This window comes from Syngnathus acus, chromosome 12 (assembly GCF_901709675.1).
Source record: "Syngnathus acus chromosome 12, fSynAcu1.2, whole genome shotgun sequence".
Lineage (NCBI taxonomy): Eukaryota > Metazoa > Chordata > Actinopteri > Syngnathiformes > Syngnathidae > Syngnathus > Syngnathus acus.
In genome coordinates this window covers 10,182,076-10,194,921 of record NC_051097.1, presented here as the reverse complement: position 1 = coordinate 10,194,921, position 12,846 = coordinate 10,182,076, and the positions used below count along the sequence as shown (strand labels likewise).

Sequence of the window (12,846 nt, the reverse complement as noted above, 5' to 3'; positions counted from 1 at the left end):
TCATCCACCTGCACGCCTATTTTATCCCGATTTTTGTTTGGTGTGGTCATCTTGCATGCTTAAGACACTTTAACAGTCGACAGGCACGAGGAAATGTCAATTAGTTGCGTGTAATTAACATCACAAATCTTGATGTAATTCTACTTCCGGTACCTGATACTGCCATCACGTTGAACTCTGCTGCCACCTCCTGGTGACGCAGCAAACATCCAAGCGCAAGATAAATCAGTGTTTGCAGCCTCACCGACTTCAAGGCACACCCAAAAAAATCTTACGGGACACTACAAAACAAAAATGTCACAAATTAAATGATTGGTCTTCTCAAATCTTCTGCTGTCAAGTGGAAGAGCATTTATTTTTCAGCCTTTCCTTGGACGTTGTAGGCATATGTTATTTATTTAAACAAAATAACGATTGTTATTTTGGACGACAATAATGAAGTTACAGTGAGCTTATCTCGACGGAAATGCCTCATGGTTGGTTTCATTCAGAATTCCCCCCCCCCCCCCCCCCCCCCCCCCACTCGTGCGCGCGCATCAGAGCATCTGCCTTGCGGCGTGCGCGCGCATTGTAAAATATGCATTTGAGTGGAGGTGCGGAAAGAGACAAGGAGGCTGTGGCGCGGTGGACAAGTGACTTGTGGGATGCCAACTCGAGAAACACAGTCAGGAAATAGAGGCGATCATTATTGAAAACGCTTGATCGCTCGCCCCGACTGTCAGGTTTGAGCTGCGGGACAAGCGGCGATCCACCGCAAGAGAAAGTTGAGTAACCCACGAAGCAACGCGTGGGAGTGGGAGGAAGGAAGGATCGCGTTTGACTGAGGCGAGCCCCCAGTCTGTCTCATCATGGCAGGTAAATCATTTCACCGGTTCCACATGGAAACGCCGCGATCACGCCGACGTTGTGGCAACTCTGCCCGGGATGCACAAGCCCCTCGCTTCGATGGCTGGACGTTTGTGCGTACGCCCTATTGGCAGTTTGGCTAACGGTAGCAGGCTAACACAACTTAGCCGATGCTAATGCTAACGTTAGCTAGTCAGCAAACTCCGGTGTCATCACGCGTCTGGCCTGAGTAGGACCGATAACTTCCCTGCTCTACATATCCGCGGCACTTGAAAACGATCGGTGTTATACATCCACGCCGCCTCCAAATGAATCACGAAAGCGACATTTGACACCCCAAATGAAGAAATGATCTAATTAACATGCACATGTCTTGGCAGGGAAGCCTGCAAGCTAACGCTAGCTCAAACTTTGACATTGACCACATGCTATCGCCGCAGAGCTAGCGCTTGAAATATTCGGCAGGTTTGGCATTTGACTCAAGATCAAGATATGTTGTCGTGCGAAAAGCCCGGTTGTGGTTGACTATTTACGCAACCAAATATTTTCCTACTTTTCATTCATCAGCTACCAACGTCACGACTTCCGTTGCTATTTGTATTCATTCTTAACGAGGTTAGTTATTTGGCTGTTTTGTTGACCGAATTTGGCAGAAGGATGATTTAATTGTTTTGCAAAAGGAGCTCGTCAGTAAAGGTATCTTGTCAGCAATGCATCTGATCGGGTTCCTGTTGGGCGGGGAAGTGAGACGGATCCACGGGCATTGTGTTGCGATGATGGCTGCTCATCAAATCGCCCATTTTCTTTGACCAGATAGCCAATTTATAGGTAAACTAAGTAATATTAACGTCTCCTTCCCTCTCTGGATCCTTAGCTGTTCATAATTCTATTTGGAGTCACGACTCTCCTTCGAAAATGTGAATATGGCAACGGTGATGACTCATAAATGACTGACTGGTTGTTCCTATCACTGCACCTAACCATTATCCCCTGTAAAACATTTCAATTGTATTTAATTTCAATAACTTGTAAGAAATAAATGTATATTTGGAATGCAGAAAAGAGTTGAGAGAAAAAATGGCTGTATTTTGTTGGTCTGATTTCCGCCCATCCGTTTTCTGAACCTCTTCTCGCGAGGGTCACACGGCGTGTTGGAGATTATGTTTTGCGTGTTCACCGAAAGCTTCATTTCAGTTTATTTATACTTCCAGGAGCTGGAGGTGACATGCAGTGGTGCTTCTCTCAGGTGAAAGGAGCCATTGATGACGATGTGGCTGAAGGTATGAGCAAAGGCACATTTTTAGACTCAACTCATTTGTATGTCATCGACTAGTTGTTGAAGTCCATTCATAGCAAGGCAGACTATTAATAAATTCAATAAGTGTGAAAGAAGACAATGGTGACGTTCCATGAATGGAAAATTGTGTTTTCTAGTCCTTGAATGTAGGTTAGTCATTGCTAACCCTCAAATGTGGTGACCCCTCCTCAGGCAATCACTCCACAAAGACATTCAATAAACCTTTTGTGTTCCCGTCCTTCTGCTTCACTGGGCAGTAATGGCTCAAGTAACAATTTATATGAAAAGTGGTTATCCCCCGGCTGCTCGACATCTTCTGTCGCTCTGGCTTATTATTCATTGTTGTTGTTGTTTTCCTATTCAGCCGACATCATCTCCACGGTTGAGTTCAACCACACAGGTGAGCTGCTGGCCACGGGTGACAAAGGTGGGCGTGTGGTTATTTTCCAGCAGGAAATAGAGGTATGATCTAACAATGTTTATTTGCAACAATGTTTTAATTTGCAATTTTTTCTTCTTCTAACAACGATCCTCTCTTCTTTCCACTGCTCCCACAGAACAAGAGTATGCCTCAGTTTCGGAGCGAGTACAACGTTTATAGCACTTTCCAAAGTCACGAGCCCGAGTTTGACTACTTGAAGAGTTTGGAGATTGAAGAAAAGATCAACAAGATTCGCTGGCTCCCTCAGAAGAACGCCGCTCAGTTCCTGCTGTCAACTAACGGTAAATGAGTCGGAGTGTTGTTACTTTCGCAACCACTATCCAAGTTTTGGTCATGCAGGCTGAACTGAAATTCATCATGTTACTGGTTTTGTATTTTCCCCTCTGGCAGATAAAACCATCAAGTTGTGGAAAATCAGTGAACGAGACCGGCGACCGGAGGGCTACAATCTTAAAGAGGAAGATGGACGCTACAAGGATCCCAACACTATCACCTCATTACGGGTAAGGCCGTGCAGGTCAAGGATTAATCATTACGAATTTTAATAGAGACGTAAGATAGATGGGGCGAGCGAGGCTGACCAAAACATTTGGTGTTGTTTGACCTAATTTAGTCCCTAGGGGGCAGACTTGCTCAGGTTTATAGAGTATTTGAGTGGCTCAGATTTCAATGTTCTTGTGTGTCAGGTGCCAGTTTTGATACCCATGGACCTCATGGTGGAAGCCAGCCCACGCAGGGTGTTCGCCAACGCACACACCTACCACATCAACTCCATCTCGGTCAACAGCGACAACGAGACCTACCTGTCGGCGGACGACCTCCGCATCAACCTTTGGCACCTGGAGATCACCGACCGCAGCTTCAGTATCTTTTTATTTTCCGGTCATTGTTGGATTGGGCCAAAAGTGATCTTTTTATAGCGGGCTGGCGGATCCCGTCGAAAAGCGTTACGGGCCTTAACCCCCGCGTCCACCAGATATTGTTGACATCAAGCCAGCCAACATGGAGGAGCTGACGGAGGTGATCACAGCAGCCGAGTTCCATCCTCATCAGTGCAACACTTTTGTCTACAGCAGCAGCAAAGGAACCATCCGTCTGTGCGACATGAGGATCTCCGCGCTCTGTGACAAGCACTCCAAACGTGAGGAACGCCCACCCGTTCATAAATTGATAATCCATATCTGCTTTTGTGGGAAAAGATGTGTGAACGTCATGTCCATTTTTTTTCCCTTCTCTCAAGTTTTTGAGGAGCCAGAAGATCCCAGTAATCGCTCGTTCTTCTCCGAGATTATTTCGTCAATCTCGGACGTGAAATTTAGTCACAACGGACGCTACATGATGACCAGGGACTATTTGTCTGTGAAGATTTGGGACTTGAACATGGAGAACAGGCCGGTGGAGACTTATCAGGTGAGTTCATGTCATTTTTTTTTGCCTGATTGCTTGGAATAAACTTCCATTTAATAATATTGTTGTAGATGCTTGCTGATGTCTCAAGTTATCGTTTTGATTGAAGGGCGTGTCCAATACGACCATGTCGATTTTGTATTCTCTCATTTTTTCTTTCAGGTCCACGAGCACCTGAGGAGCAAACTGTGCTCGCTCTACGAAAACGACTGCATCTTTGACAAGTTTGAATGTTGCTGGAATGGCAATGACAGGTGATTTAAAACTTTTTTGGGCAGTCTTGTTGATTCAGACCTCATTATAATCGTCTCAATTTCTCCACATTCTTGTTCCAGCGTGGTGATGACTGGCTCGTACAACAATTTCTTCCGGATGTTCGACCGGAGCCAGCGGCGCGACGTCACTTTGGAGGCCTCCCGCGAGAACATCAAGCCCATGCAGGTCCTCAAACCCCGCAAGGTGTGCGTGGGGGGCAAGCGCAAGAAGGACGAGATCAGCGTGGACAGTTTGGACTTTAACAAGAAGATCCTGCACACCGCCTGGCATCCCCAGGACAACATCATCGCGGTAGCCACGACCAACAACCTCTACATATTCCAGGATAAAGTCAATTAATGTTGCACAAGATCCGGCGTGCGTGCGTGCGTGCGTGTGTGAGACGTCGTGACGCACCGCCTGCCGCCTCGCGGCCTCGGCCAGGGTGGGTCACGGCAACGCTGACGACCCCGTGTGTCGCTACCGGGCGGACCGGCCTTTGTTGCAGTTGGAGACGGAGGAAGCCTCCTTTTTTGCCCGTCGTCAAACTGTCTGTGACACTGACACCTGCCTTGTTGTTTCAGTGACGTGCCATTTTTTGTTGGGGTTTAGTTAAATTTTATTTTTTTTTTTGTCCGCCTGCCCATGTACCTCTACTGAGGTAACGGGTATAACGGAATAATATCCCCAATTTTTTTTTGAGTACAAATTTATTTTTATAAACTTCTCCCATGGCTCAATGGAAAATTTTTATTAGCGTGTCCCTCATTGTCCTGTGCCATAGTAATTTTCTTTTTTTTTTTTTTTTTAATTTTCTAAGTGAAAAATGCCAGTCAACTCTTTTGTTGTCATTCTTAATGTGTGCACGCACACATACTTTTATGAACTTAGCTGTCATGCTGTCTTAGTTTGATTCGAGTCTACTTCCATATCTTAATCGCACATACACTGTCACATCTGCTCATAGGTTCTGGACAGCTCTGATCTTCTCAAGTCTTTGTAACTAAGGTATCGGAATATCACCATGTTCCGTCAAATAGCACCTTGATTTAAACATGACAATGGTTGTTTATTTATATTTAAACAATTTGTCTCTGGAATTATTCCGTCCTCTATTCTAACCATTTTAAACTGGACCTTGAGCATTTTATAACGTTGGGGTTATCTCAAGCGTTGTCTTCCCATGATGTGTCACAGATCTGAAGCATAACTTCAAAAGGGAACTGCTTAGACACTGGACTCAAATACTTGTATGTGTTTGTCAGGCAAATGTTTAAAATTTAATTTGGGGGCATCCTTTTAATTCAAATACAAGCATTACTGCTACTCTATATGTGTTAGTGCAATGGGCTGCAAGAGATCTGATGCGTGTTGTCTCCACACCTTACAAATGTGGACCAGTGTCAATGTGCGACTGCAATTTAAATCTATGACAGTGACCGTAATAAAAGAACTACTTTTTGCAGTCTCTTGCTCGTTAACTTGTTTGTATGAGGCGCTTGACGTGACACTTGATGGAAATGGAGCAAATGTAACGTTCTCTGTTTGCTTTCTGCAGAAGCCGAGTAAGAAAAGGAACCTTATCGTTGGAAACAGCCGGATCTGTCCAAACGTGGTTTCTGCAGCGCTTGTTTGTGTACGTGAGTATACGGACGCCTATTATGGGCGCCGAGTCACATCTTAAGAACAAAACAATATTTTTTTTTTTTATTGTTAAAGGATGTTCCAATGACGCGAGTGGGACGGCAGTGATTAGTTTAATGAATCTATATTTTTAGAATGTATAATTACTGTCGTCGTTCTTGCCCTACGTCATCAGTCAGCTCCGGGAGGATCTGTGTGAGCCTCGCGGCGGCTAACGCGTAAAAACAAATCGCTGCTTGCTCCTCGCCAACAAAAGCGTCTGACGGCGGGGCGAAACACTTGTGTTGTCACTCGTCTGAATGTATGAGCTTAAAGTCGCACGCGTTTTCCACTGACGAGCTTTTTTAATGCAGCCCACACTGGTTGTTTCCAGGCTCAACGATGTCCGACGCTAGTCAAACAGCTTCAGAAAACAACGGAGACTCCGGTCTAAACGGTGAGTAGTCTGTTACATTTGATGTGTTTTTTCCCCCTCAATACAGCACCAATTGGAGTTTGGAAATGTATATTACGTGTGGTGTAGTGTTTTTATAATTTCTCCAAAATAGTTGTGCATCTTCGTTTATCTATTTTCCGCCGCGAAGCTACATTTTAAGAAGGCGGAGTGAAGAGCGCCATGTTCCGTTTATTGACAGCGTTTGGACCAATGGTTGTTTAGATTCTATTGACTGACAGGCGTGTGAGCCAATCAATAAGCCAGGTGGTGTTGTGGAGGTGGGATTAAGTTATGTCAACAAGACGAGATCGAAGATGCCAAAAATTGCTAAATTTGAGAACCGAGTATTCAGATCGTTCTTGTTATTTATGTGATTATGTTTCCGGCCCCTTTATTGTTTTGTGTGTTTTTAATGTTTTATTTGATATTAATGAATCTATTTACTCTTCGAAAATGACAGTGATCGTTGTTTTCACTTGACCTCGATCGTTAAGATAAGCAAGTCAAATTAAAGTCAGTCTGATAATCCAAAGTCAAAATAAAAAGCATGTTTATTAAATATCTCAACTTCTCAGCATTGTGATTTGCTCAAAACTCTTTCATATTTATCTCAATATTTAAGAGGCTTATCTAAAAAGGTCTTCTAATGGTTTACATGGCCATGAGTTTGATAAAAGTCTTCATAGCTTTTGTGTGTCACTTTGCCTCAACAATGAAGCCTTCAGACACGCATGTTCAAACAAAGCTTTAAAGTCCTGTCCACCAGGTCATCAGCAAGATAGGGCGACGGCGTGTATGTGCGTTATCTGAGCCAGTGTTCTATTTTTGGACCTTCCTGGAGCTCTTACACCAGGTCATAAACATATTTATCTATCACATATGCTCTTCAGGGCAAGAACCTCCAGTGCTCTGCTCTATCCGAACTTCAACATCATTACACCAAAAAAAAGTCACTTTGCGTCCATTCTCTTAATCCACTTGACAGCCGAAGCCAGAACGTTCGTAAACGCTTGGGACCATGGCAACGGGGCTTCAAATCACAGACCACCGAGCAGGGACAATGCTCTGTCAACAGCAGCTTTGCCATGTAATCCACTGGATGAGAGCGAACGCTCAGTCTCAGTGGGCGGGACGGCTGACATGACACGTCGGGTCAATGAGTCTAACTGAACCGGGCTAACTTTGGAATCGACACTTTGACCACACTATTTCTTTTACCGTTATGAGATCATAGAACCTCTGTGGGAGGTTTCCCTCGTCTATGGTAAGAATGTTTTTTGGGAGCGTTTAGACCACAGGTGTCAAACTCAAGGCCCGGGGGCCAGATACGGCCCGTCACGTCATTTTATGTGGCCCGCAAAGACAAATGTGCATCAAATTCGTGTCATTACTAGGATTGCAAATTGTCTTCACTTTTAATGTTTTTTTTTTTTTTAAAATATCTGACCAGTTTTGACTCGTCTGATTTGAAAACGAGTTTGTTTTGTAGCTTTTACTGTATATAATATGAGGTGCGCATACATTTATTTGGGTTGACAGTCATAATGGCCCTCCGAAAGAAGCTACAATGGAAAAATGGTTGCATTTATTTGTATATTTTTGCATCATGTACCAGCCTGCCCATCATCTATAATCGTAATACCGCTGCGGTCAGTCCGGCTCAGCTGTCTGCTCAGGCAAAACCCGCACACACATAGAGAAGGGAGTGTCATAAATCACATGGAAGGTCCACAAGAACCCACGGGAAGGCATTTACTGCCCTGTCATCACACTGCAGGAAATACTGCTTTGCTCATCAACATTTGATTGACGCTCTCAGGGCAGTCCGATGTCACATCCGCTTGTTTGTGTTTGAGTGAAAGTACTGCTCACATTTCTTTGGGGGCCACATGAGTGAAAAATATGTACACACGTTGCAGATTGTGCGGTTTGGAGGCGCCTTGAGCATTTGACTTTCTCCCCACAGGGTCCTGGGTGGAGTTGGAGATGAGCCGAGGCGCCGCGGGGTCAACCCAGTCCTCGTCCGCAGTTAGCCCAGTTTCGGGCTTGCTGCCCCTTCCTCAGGTGGAGGAAGAGGAGGCCATAGTGGGGGCATTGGAGCATGTCCCATCCTCTTCGTCCATCCACAACGGTGACATGGAGAAGATCCTGCTGGACGCCCAGCATGAATCCAGCCGTAGCAATTCCTCCTGTGACAGGTGGGTCTTCGAAAATTACTTGTTGACCTGTTGCACAAAGTCTGCTTTTCATTTAGCTTCTATTTTATCCGGTTGAAATCTCCATGTCTGTTCCTTCCCTCCCGAAAAGTGACCCAGCAGTAGGTTAAAGCTCAGGAATTTTCTTTGGCAAAGTTCACGGAAAGTCCCAAGCTTCAGGGCTCAGAGCAAGCGTTCTGTGATTTCACCAAAGTGCTTGGCTCCTGTCCAAAGTTCAGTTTGACTTTTTAGCCTTTTTGCATTCGATTGAGTCAGATCAGCTGAGCAAACCACATACGACCTTTCGAAACACTTCACAAATGCATCTTTGTTGAATATTTATTGAATAATGTTCTTCAAGTCGAATAATTGTTGCAAGCGGCACGTAACCACGCAAGCAGAAGGCCAATTTGTTGTTGCTATGGTTACCCGTGGTCTCATAGGTTGTGCACTGTCTGACCGCCTGCCTGACCTGGTGGCTGTCAGAATTAGCCCACACTTATTTCAGATTTTTTTTTGTTTTGCCCCCCACACAGTCCTCCACGACCCCACACTCCGCAAGATGAAGGGCAGATCATCTTCGACGTGGACGTGAGCGGCCGACGAGACAGTCAAGTAAGAACTCAAGCGAGGCCTCTGAACTTCTTTAGCGGGGGTTGCCATGACGACCTCATTCCCAGACTGCGGTAAAGTTGCATTGTATTGTACTCACCAGAACTGTAACAACTACTGGCTTCATTTTTAATAAAAAATAAAAAATGTTTGGAGACTTTATAGATGCCAACCTCATGTTTGTGTGTTTAGACAGAAGAGGATGTCTTGGACAAGGAGCGGGACATGGACATCCTGATGAAGGACGCAGATTGGGTTGCTGACTGGTCTAGTCGACCGGAAAACATTCCTCCTAAGTAAGTCTGAACTGTGTAAACATTCCCCTCGATACGCACGGACACACACGTACACACACGTACACTTGTTTGTTTTTACTGAGGAAGTGCTTAGTCATCAAAGCGGAGAAGGTTGCTGTGACACCACGATACTAAAATAACCCAGCTACTTGACATTATTATGTACAAAACTGCGACTCACAAACAGCGGGGCCCTAACTTGTGACTCTAATTCATTCCGTGAGCCTGCTCTTAACTCAAAGCACGTGTATCATCACATCATTTGTCCTCATTGAAACGTTCCAGCGACAGTCTGGTCTGTCCATTGGCCACCAGGTGGCAGTATAATGCTGTGGACATAGAGGAGAAAGAATATATGCCTGTGGGTATTGTTATATTTCCTGACTACATGTGTTGCTGCACCATTTGTGTTCAAATATTTCTATCTTAAAGATTTATAATACAACTAGTATCGATGAGTCTTGATTATTATTCTCCGCCCCACCAGGGAATTTCATTTCTGTCACCCTCGCCGCTCTGTGACGCTCAGCATGAGGAAGACTGGTGCCATGAAGAAGGGAGGCTTCTTCTCTGCCGAGTTCCTCAAAGTCTTCATCCCATCGTTGCTGATTTCACACATCCTCGCCCTCGGACTTGGGTAAGAAACACTTGTACACTTTTGTCAGTGATTTGTGTTTAGCTTTATTTTAATAGCACACTTTGCCATGATGTGTTTATGTAAGTTATTTAGAAAAACAAGGCTCCACATAGATTTGCAGTCCTCCCCACCCCCCAAAAATATAGTTTTACTATTATTTTTCTCTTGTTGATATTTGTAATTAGGCAAATGGGCACCCATTTGCACCCGGTTCCGATTATCTCCACAAGAGGGCGCCGTTTCACCACGTCAGCTTTCTTGCCGACTTCCCATTACTTTAACCATCATGTCTTTCCTGGGCCCGGCATTTTGACACGTGACCTGCATGTGACCATCTTCTCAACAGAGTGTACATTGGGAAGAGGTTGACCACGCCCCCCACCAGCTCCTTCTGAAGCTGAAACCGAAGAAAAGTGCCTGAGAAGTAGCCCGGATGCCAGAGAAAGTGTTGTTGTCTTTTGCAGAGTTTCTCCTTCTTCTCCCCTGCTTGCCCCCCTTCCTCCTCCTCCTCCTCCTCACTGAGATATGATATGTTCTCAGGAGAAATGCATCGGCCTTTCCCGACATCAGACCCCCCCCCACCCGTTATATCCATTCATTTGTAAAAGTTTTTCAACAAGTGCGAAGGCTATATTAATAGGCTTGTTTTTGATGTCAAAACGGGCCACTTTTTCTTTTTCAGAAAAGGCTTAAAAAATGGAAGACAGGGTGTGGGCAAGTGTGTGTGTGAACCACTTGTGCACTGACAGTATTTTCAAGGTTGGGTGTCCATTTGAAGTGACCTGAAAAGATTTGCTATCAAAATAGAGTCAAAAATATAGTTTAGATTTTGAGGTGGGGGGTGTACAAACGCTAATTTGTACTGTCATTTAAAAAAAAAAAAAAAAAGCACCAAAGCCTTGCTGAGTTGGGGCCGTAGTTCCTCAAGTTTGAAGCCGCGTGTGTAATCCACGACTACAAATGATCTAACTTGGTGTGTGATTGCAGATGCATGACTGACCGTTTTCAACAACAGCACAAAAATGTAATCCGCTATTTAAAATTTAAATGGGAAGACACTTGCGTCTTGCCCACAGCTGAACTTTGACCCATCATGGAAATGCAGTGTAGACCATTTCAAATGTTAATCAAGCATTTATTAGATTTTTAAAAGTGCAGATGAGAGGTAAAAGCATTTTTAGTTTTTCTTTACAAAAATGGCCCAGCAGGTTAATTCCACTCATTTTGTAACCAAAATGAATCTAGTTAGCAGAGTGGTGATTTTGATTTCACTGTATTGCCATTAGTGTAACGACTTTTTTTTTTTAGTTTTTGATATTTATGCTCATGTGAATATGTGCAGCAATCAAAAGGCCTCCCCCTTTTTTTATTCTTTTTTTTTAAAGATATGATTGTTAACGCTCAGCGCATGAGTCGCTTTGGCCAACTTCTAAAAACTTTTTGTGATTGGTCCTGATGTGCGAAGGAACCTTGAGAGCGCTCTCACACTAAGATGGCCCGACAGTAACTAATGTAACATGTTTGCTTTAGTTTTTTTTCTTCTCCTATTCCATTCAACTGATGATAAACATTTTGTCATTAAAGATAACCTGAATGAATCTTCCGCCGCTCTGGCTACATTACTCATGTTAACATTCCTTAAGGCTCGCTTCCTAAAAGTACGTCAGCCTTTGGCAGCTGTTCCAATCCACAACTGTTGTCTTGAACCTCATTCCAAGCTGCAGCTTATGTGCAGACACCCGAGTACAAGCCGTCCCTTAAGGATATCATCAACTCTCATCAGCGCAGCCATGTATGGTTTTATTCTGCTATGCGCAACAGCAATTATAATTAAAAAATAGATCCTGATTATTTGATAGGTATCTCGCACAGCGATCTCCTCCCCCATGTCAGCACATGTGTTATTGACCAATCCCAACACCGCAAAACCCGTAGCCCATCCCACTGCAGTTGCCGGCGTTGCCCTGGGTTACCGTGGGTGGTGGCCACTCCTCACTTTTGTCGGTGAGGAGATTGACATTTATTTATACAGCATCGCATTTTTACAAGGATTAAACACTATAATGTGTATATATCTTATAAAAATACAAGTTCAGTCCTTTTTTGTTCCCATATTTTATTTCATACGAAAGCAAAAACTGTTGGATTTGAAAAGTTTGTATGTTTGGATTCCTTCGCCAACTCGACACATTAGTTCGCTCGTTTCTTCAGTGTGCTGCTTTGTAAACGTCTCCGAACGGGTCTCGTGAAAAGAAACAGGTTGACAGTTATAGAACTGTACATCCCGAAAGCCAGGACTGTGCCCTTCCTCTCCAGAGTACAAGCCTCGTCCAACTGTTTATCAGGCATGCTGCCAAGTTTCCTTGCTAATTATGCAACTCGGCTCAGTCCCCCTCTCTGTGCTGCACACCGATCTGTGTGTATGGTAGAAGTGTTTTGTTTCTCTTTGTGTCAGTCCACCATTATTTCCAAGACGTTTGCACTTTGTTGGTGTGTTCACATTGGTGCCCTCCCGGCCCCCTGAAGAGGAAGCATCATGGCAACTAAACTACTCTGTGCCCAACACGTTGTTATGGAAACTGTGTTGAAATGTATTCCACAGTCACTGCGGTCTATGTCGAAATGTGAGTCAGGATTTTTTAGGCTGAAGCTGTTGTCAAGGTTACAATGGGGACAAGATGACGATTTTTTTTTTCCTGTTTTAAAGTAACCCAAACAGTAATAGTATAAATTGTATTTTCACTTAAGGAAGCAGCACTTCATTACTAAGCCTATAAAA

General features: G+C 44.2%; 2 protein-coding genes across 3 annotated transcripts; both read left to right on the top strand.

Annotated features, from left to right (window-relative positions):
• The first annotated feature begins 566 nt into the window (after positions 1-566).
• Positions 567-5,713, top strand: LOC119130976 (serine/threonine-protein phosphatase 2A 55 kDa regulatory subunit B alpha isoform). The gene is made up of 10 exons (XM_037264990.1): positions 567-855; positions 2,058-2,126; positions 2,508-2,605; positions 2,701-2,866; positions 2,976-3,088; positions 3,272-3,449; positions 3,562-3,726; positions 3,826-3,995; positions 4,155-4,246; positions 4,328-5,713. The coding sequence occupies exons 1-10, from the start codon at positions 849-851 to the stop codon at positions 4,605-4,607; spliced, it is 1,338 nt and encodes a 445-aa protein (XP_037120885.1). The 5' UTR covers positions 567-848; the 3' UTR covers positions 4,608-5,713.
• Positions 5,714-6,044: 331 nt separating this feature from the next.
• On the top strand, positions 6,045-11,665 carry LOC119130977 (BCL2/adenovirus E1B 19 kDa protein-interacting protein 3-like). Of its 2 annotated transcripts, XM_037264992.1 has the most exons (7): positions 6,045-6,192; positions 6,265-6,327; positions 8,294-8,525; positions 9,059-9,137; positions 9,327-9,430; positions 9,918-10,067; positions 10,414-11,665. In XM_037264992.1, the coding sequence occupies exons 2-7, from the start codon at positions 6,273-6,275 to the stop codon at positions 10,460-10,462; spliced, it is 669 nt and encodes a 222-aa protein (XP_037120887.1). In that variant the 5' UTR covers positions 6,045-6,192; positions 6,265-6,272; the 3' UTR covers positions 10,463-11,665. The 2 variants fall into 2 exon arrangements, with proteins under 2 accessions (XP_037120887.1, XP_037120886.1); XM_037264991.1 differs by having other exon boundaries at positions 6,051-6,327.
• Positions 11,666-12,846: the final 1,181 nt, after the last annotated feature.

Bases quoted from the DNA above. Each gene is read 5' to 3' on its own strand.
- LOC119130976 (XM_037264990.1), top strand. The intron at 2,606-2,700 runs GTATGATCTAAC...CTGCTCCCACAG, and splicing joins TTTTCCAGCAGGAAATAGAG to AACAAGAGTATGCCTCAGTT. The intron at 2,867-2,975 runs GTAAATGAGTCG...CCCCTCTGGCAG, and splicing joins GTTCCTGCTGTCAACTAACG to ATAAAACCATCAAGTTGTGG.
- LOC119130977 (XM_037264992.1), top strand. From the start codon at position 6,273: ATGTCCGACGCTAGTCAAACAGCTTCAGAAAACAACGGAGACTCCGGT. The intron at 6,328-8,293 runs GTGAGTAGTCTG...TTCTCCCCACAG, and splicing joins CGGAGACTCCGGTCTAAACG to GGTCCTGGGTGGAGTTGGAG. The intron at 9,431-9,917 runs GTAAGTCTGAAC...CCGCCCCACCAG, and splicing joins CCGGAAAACATTCCTCCTAA to GGAATTTCATTTCTGTCACC.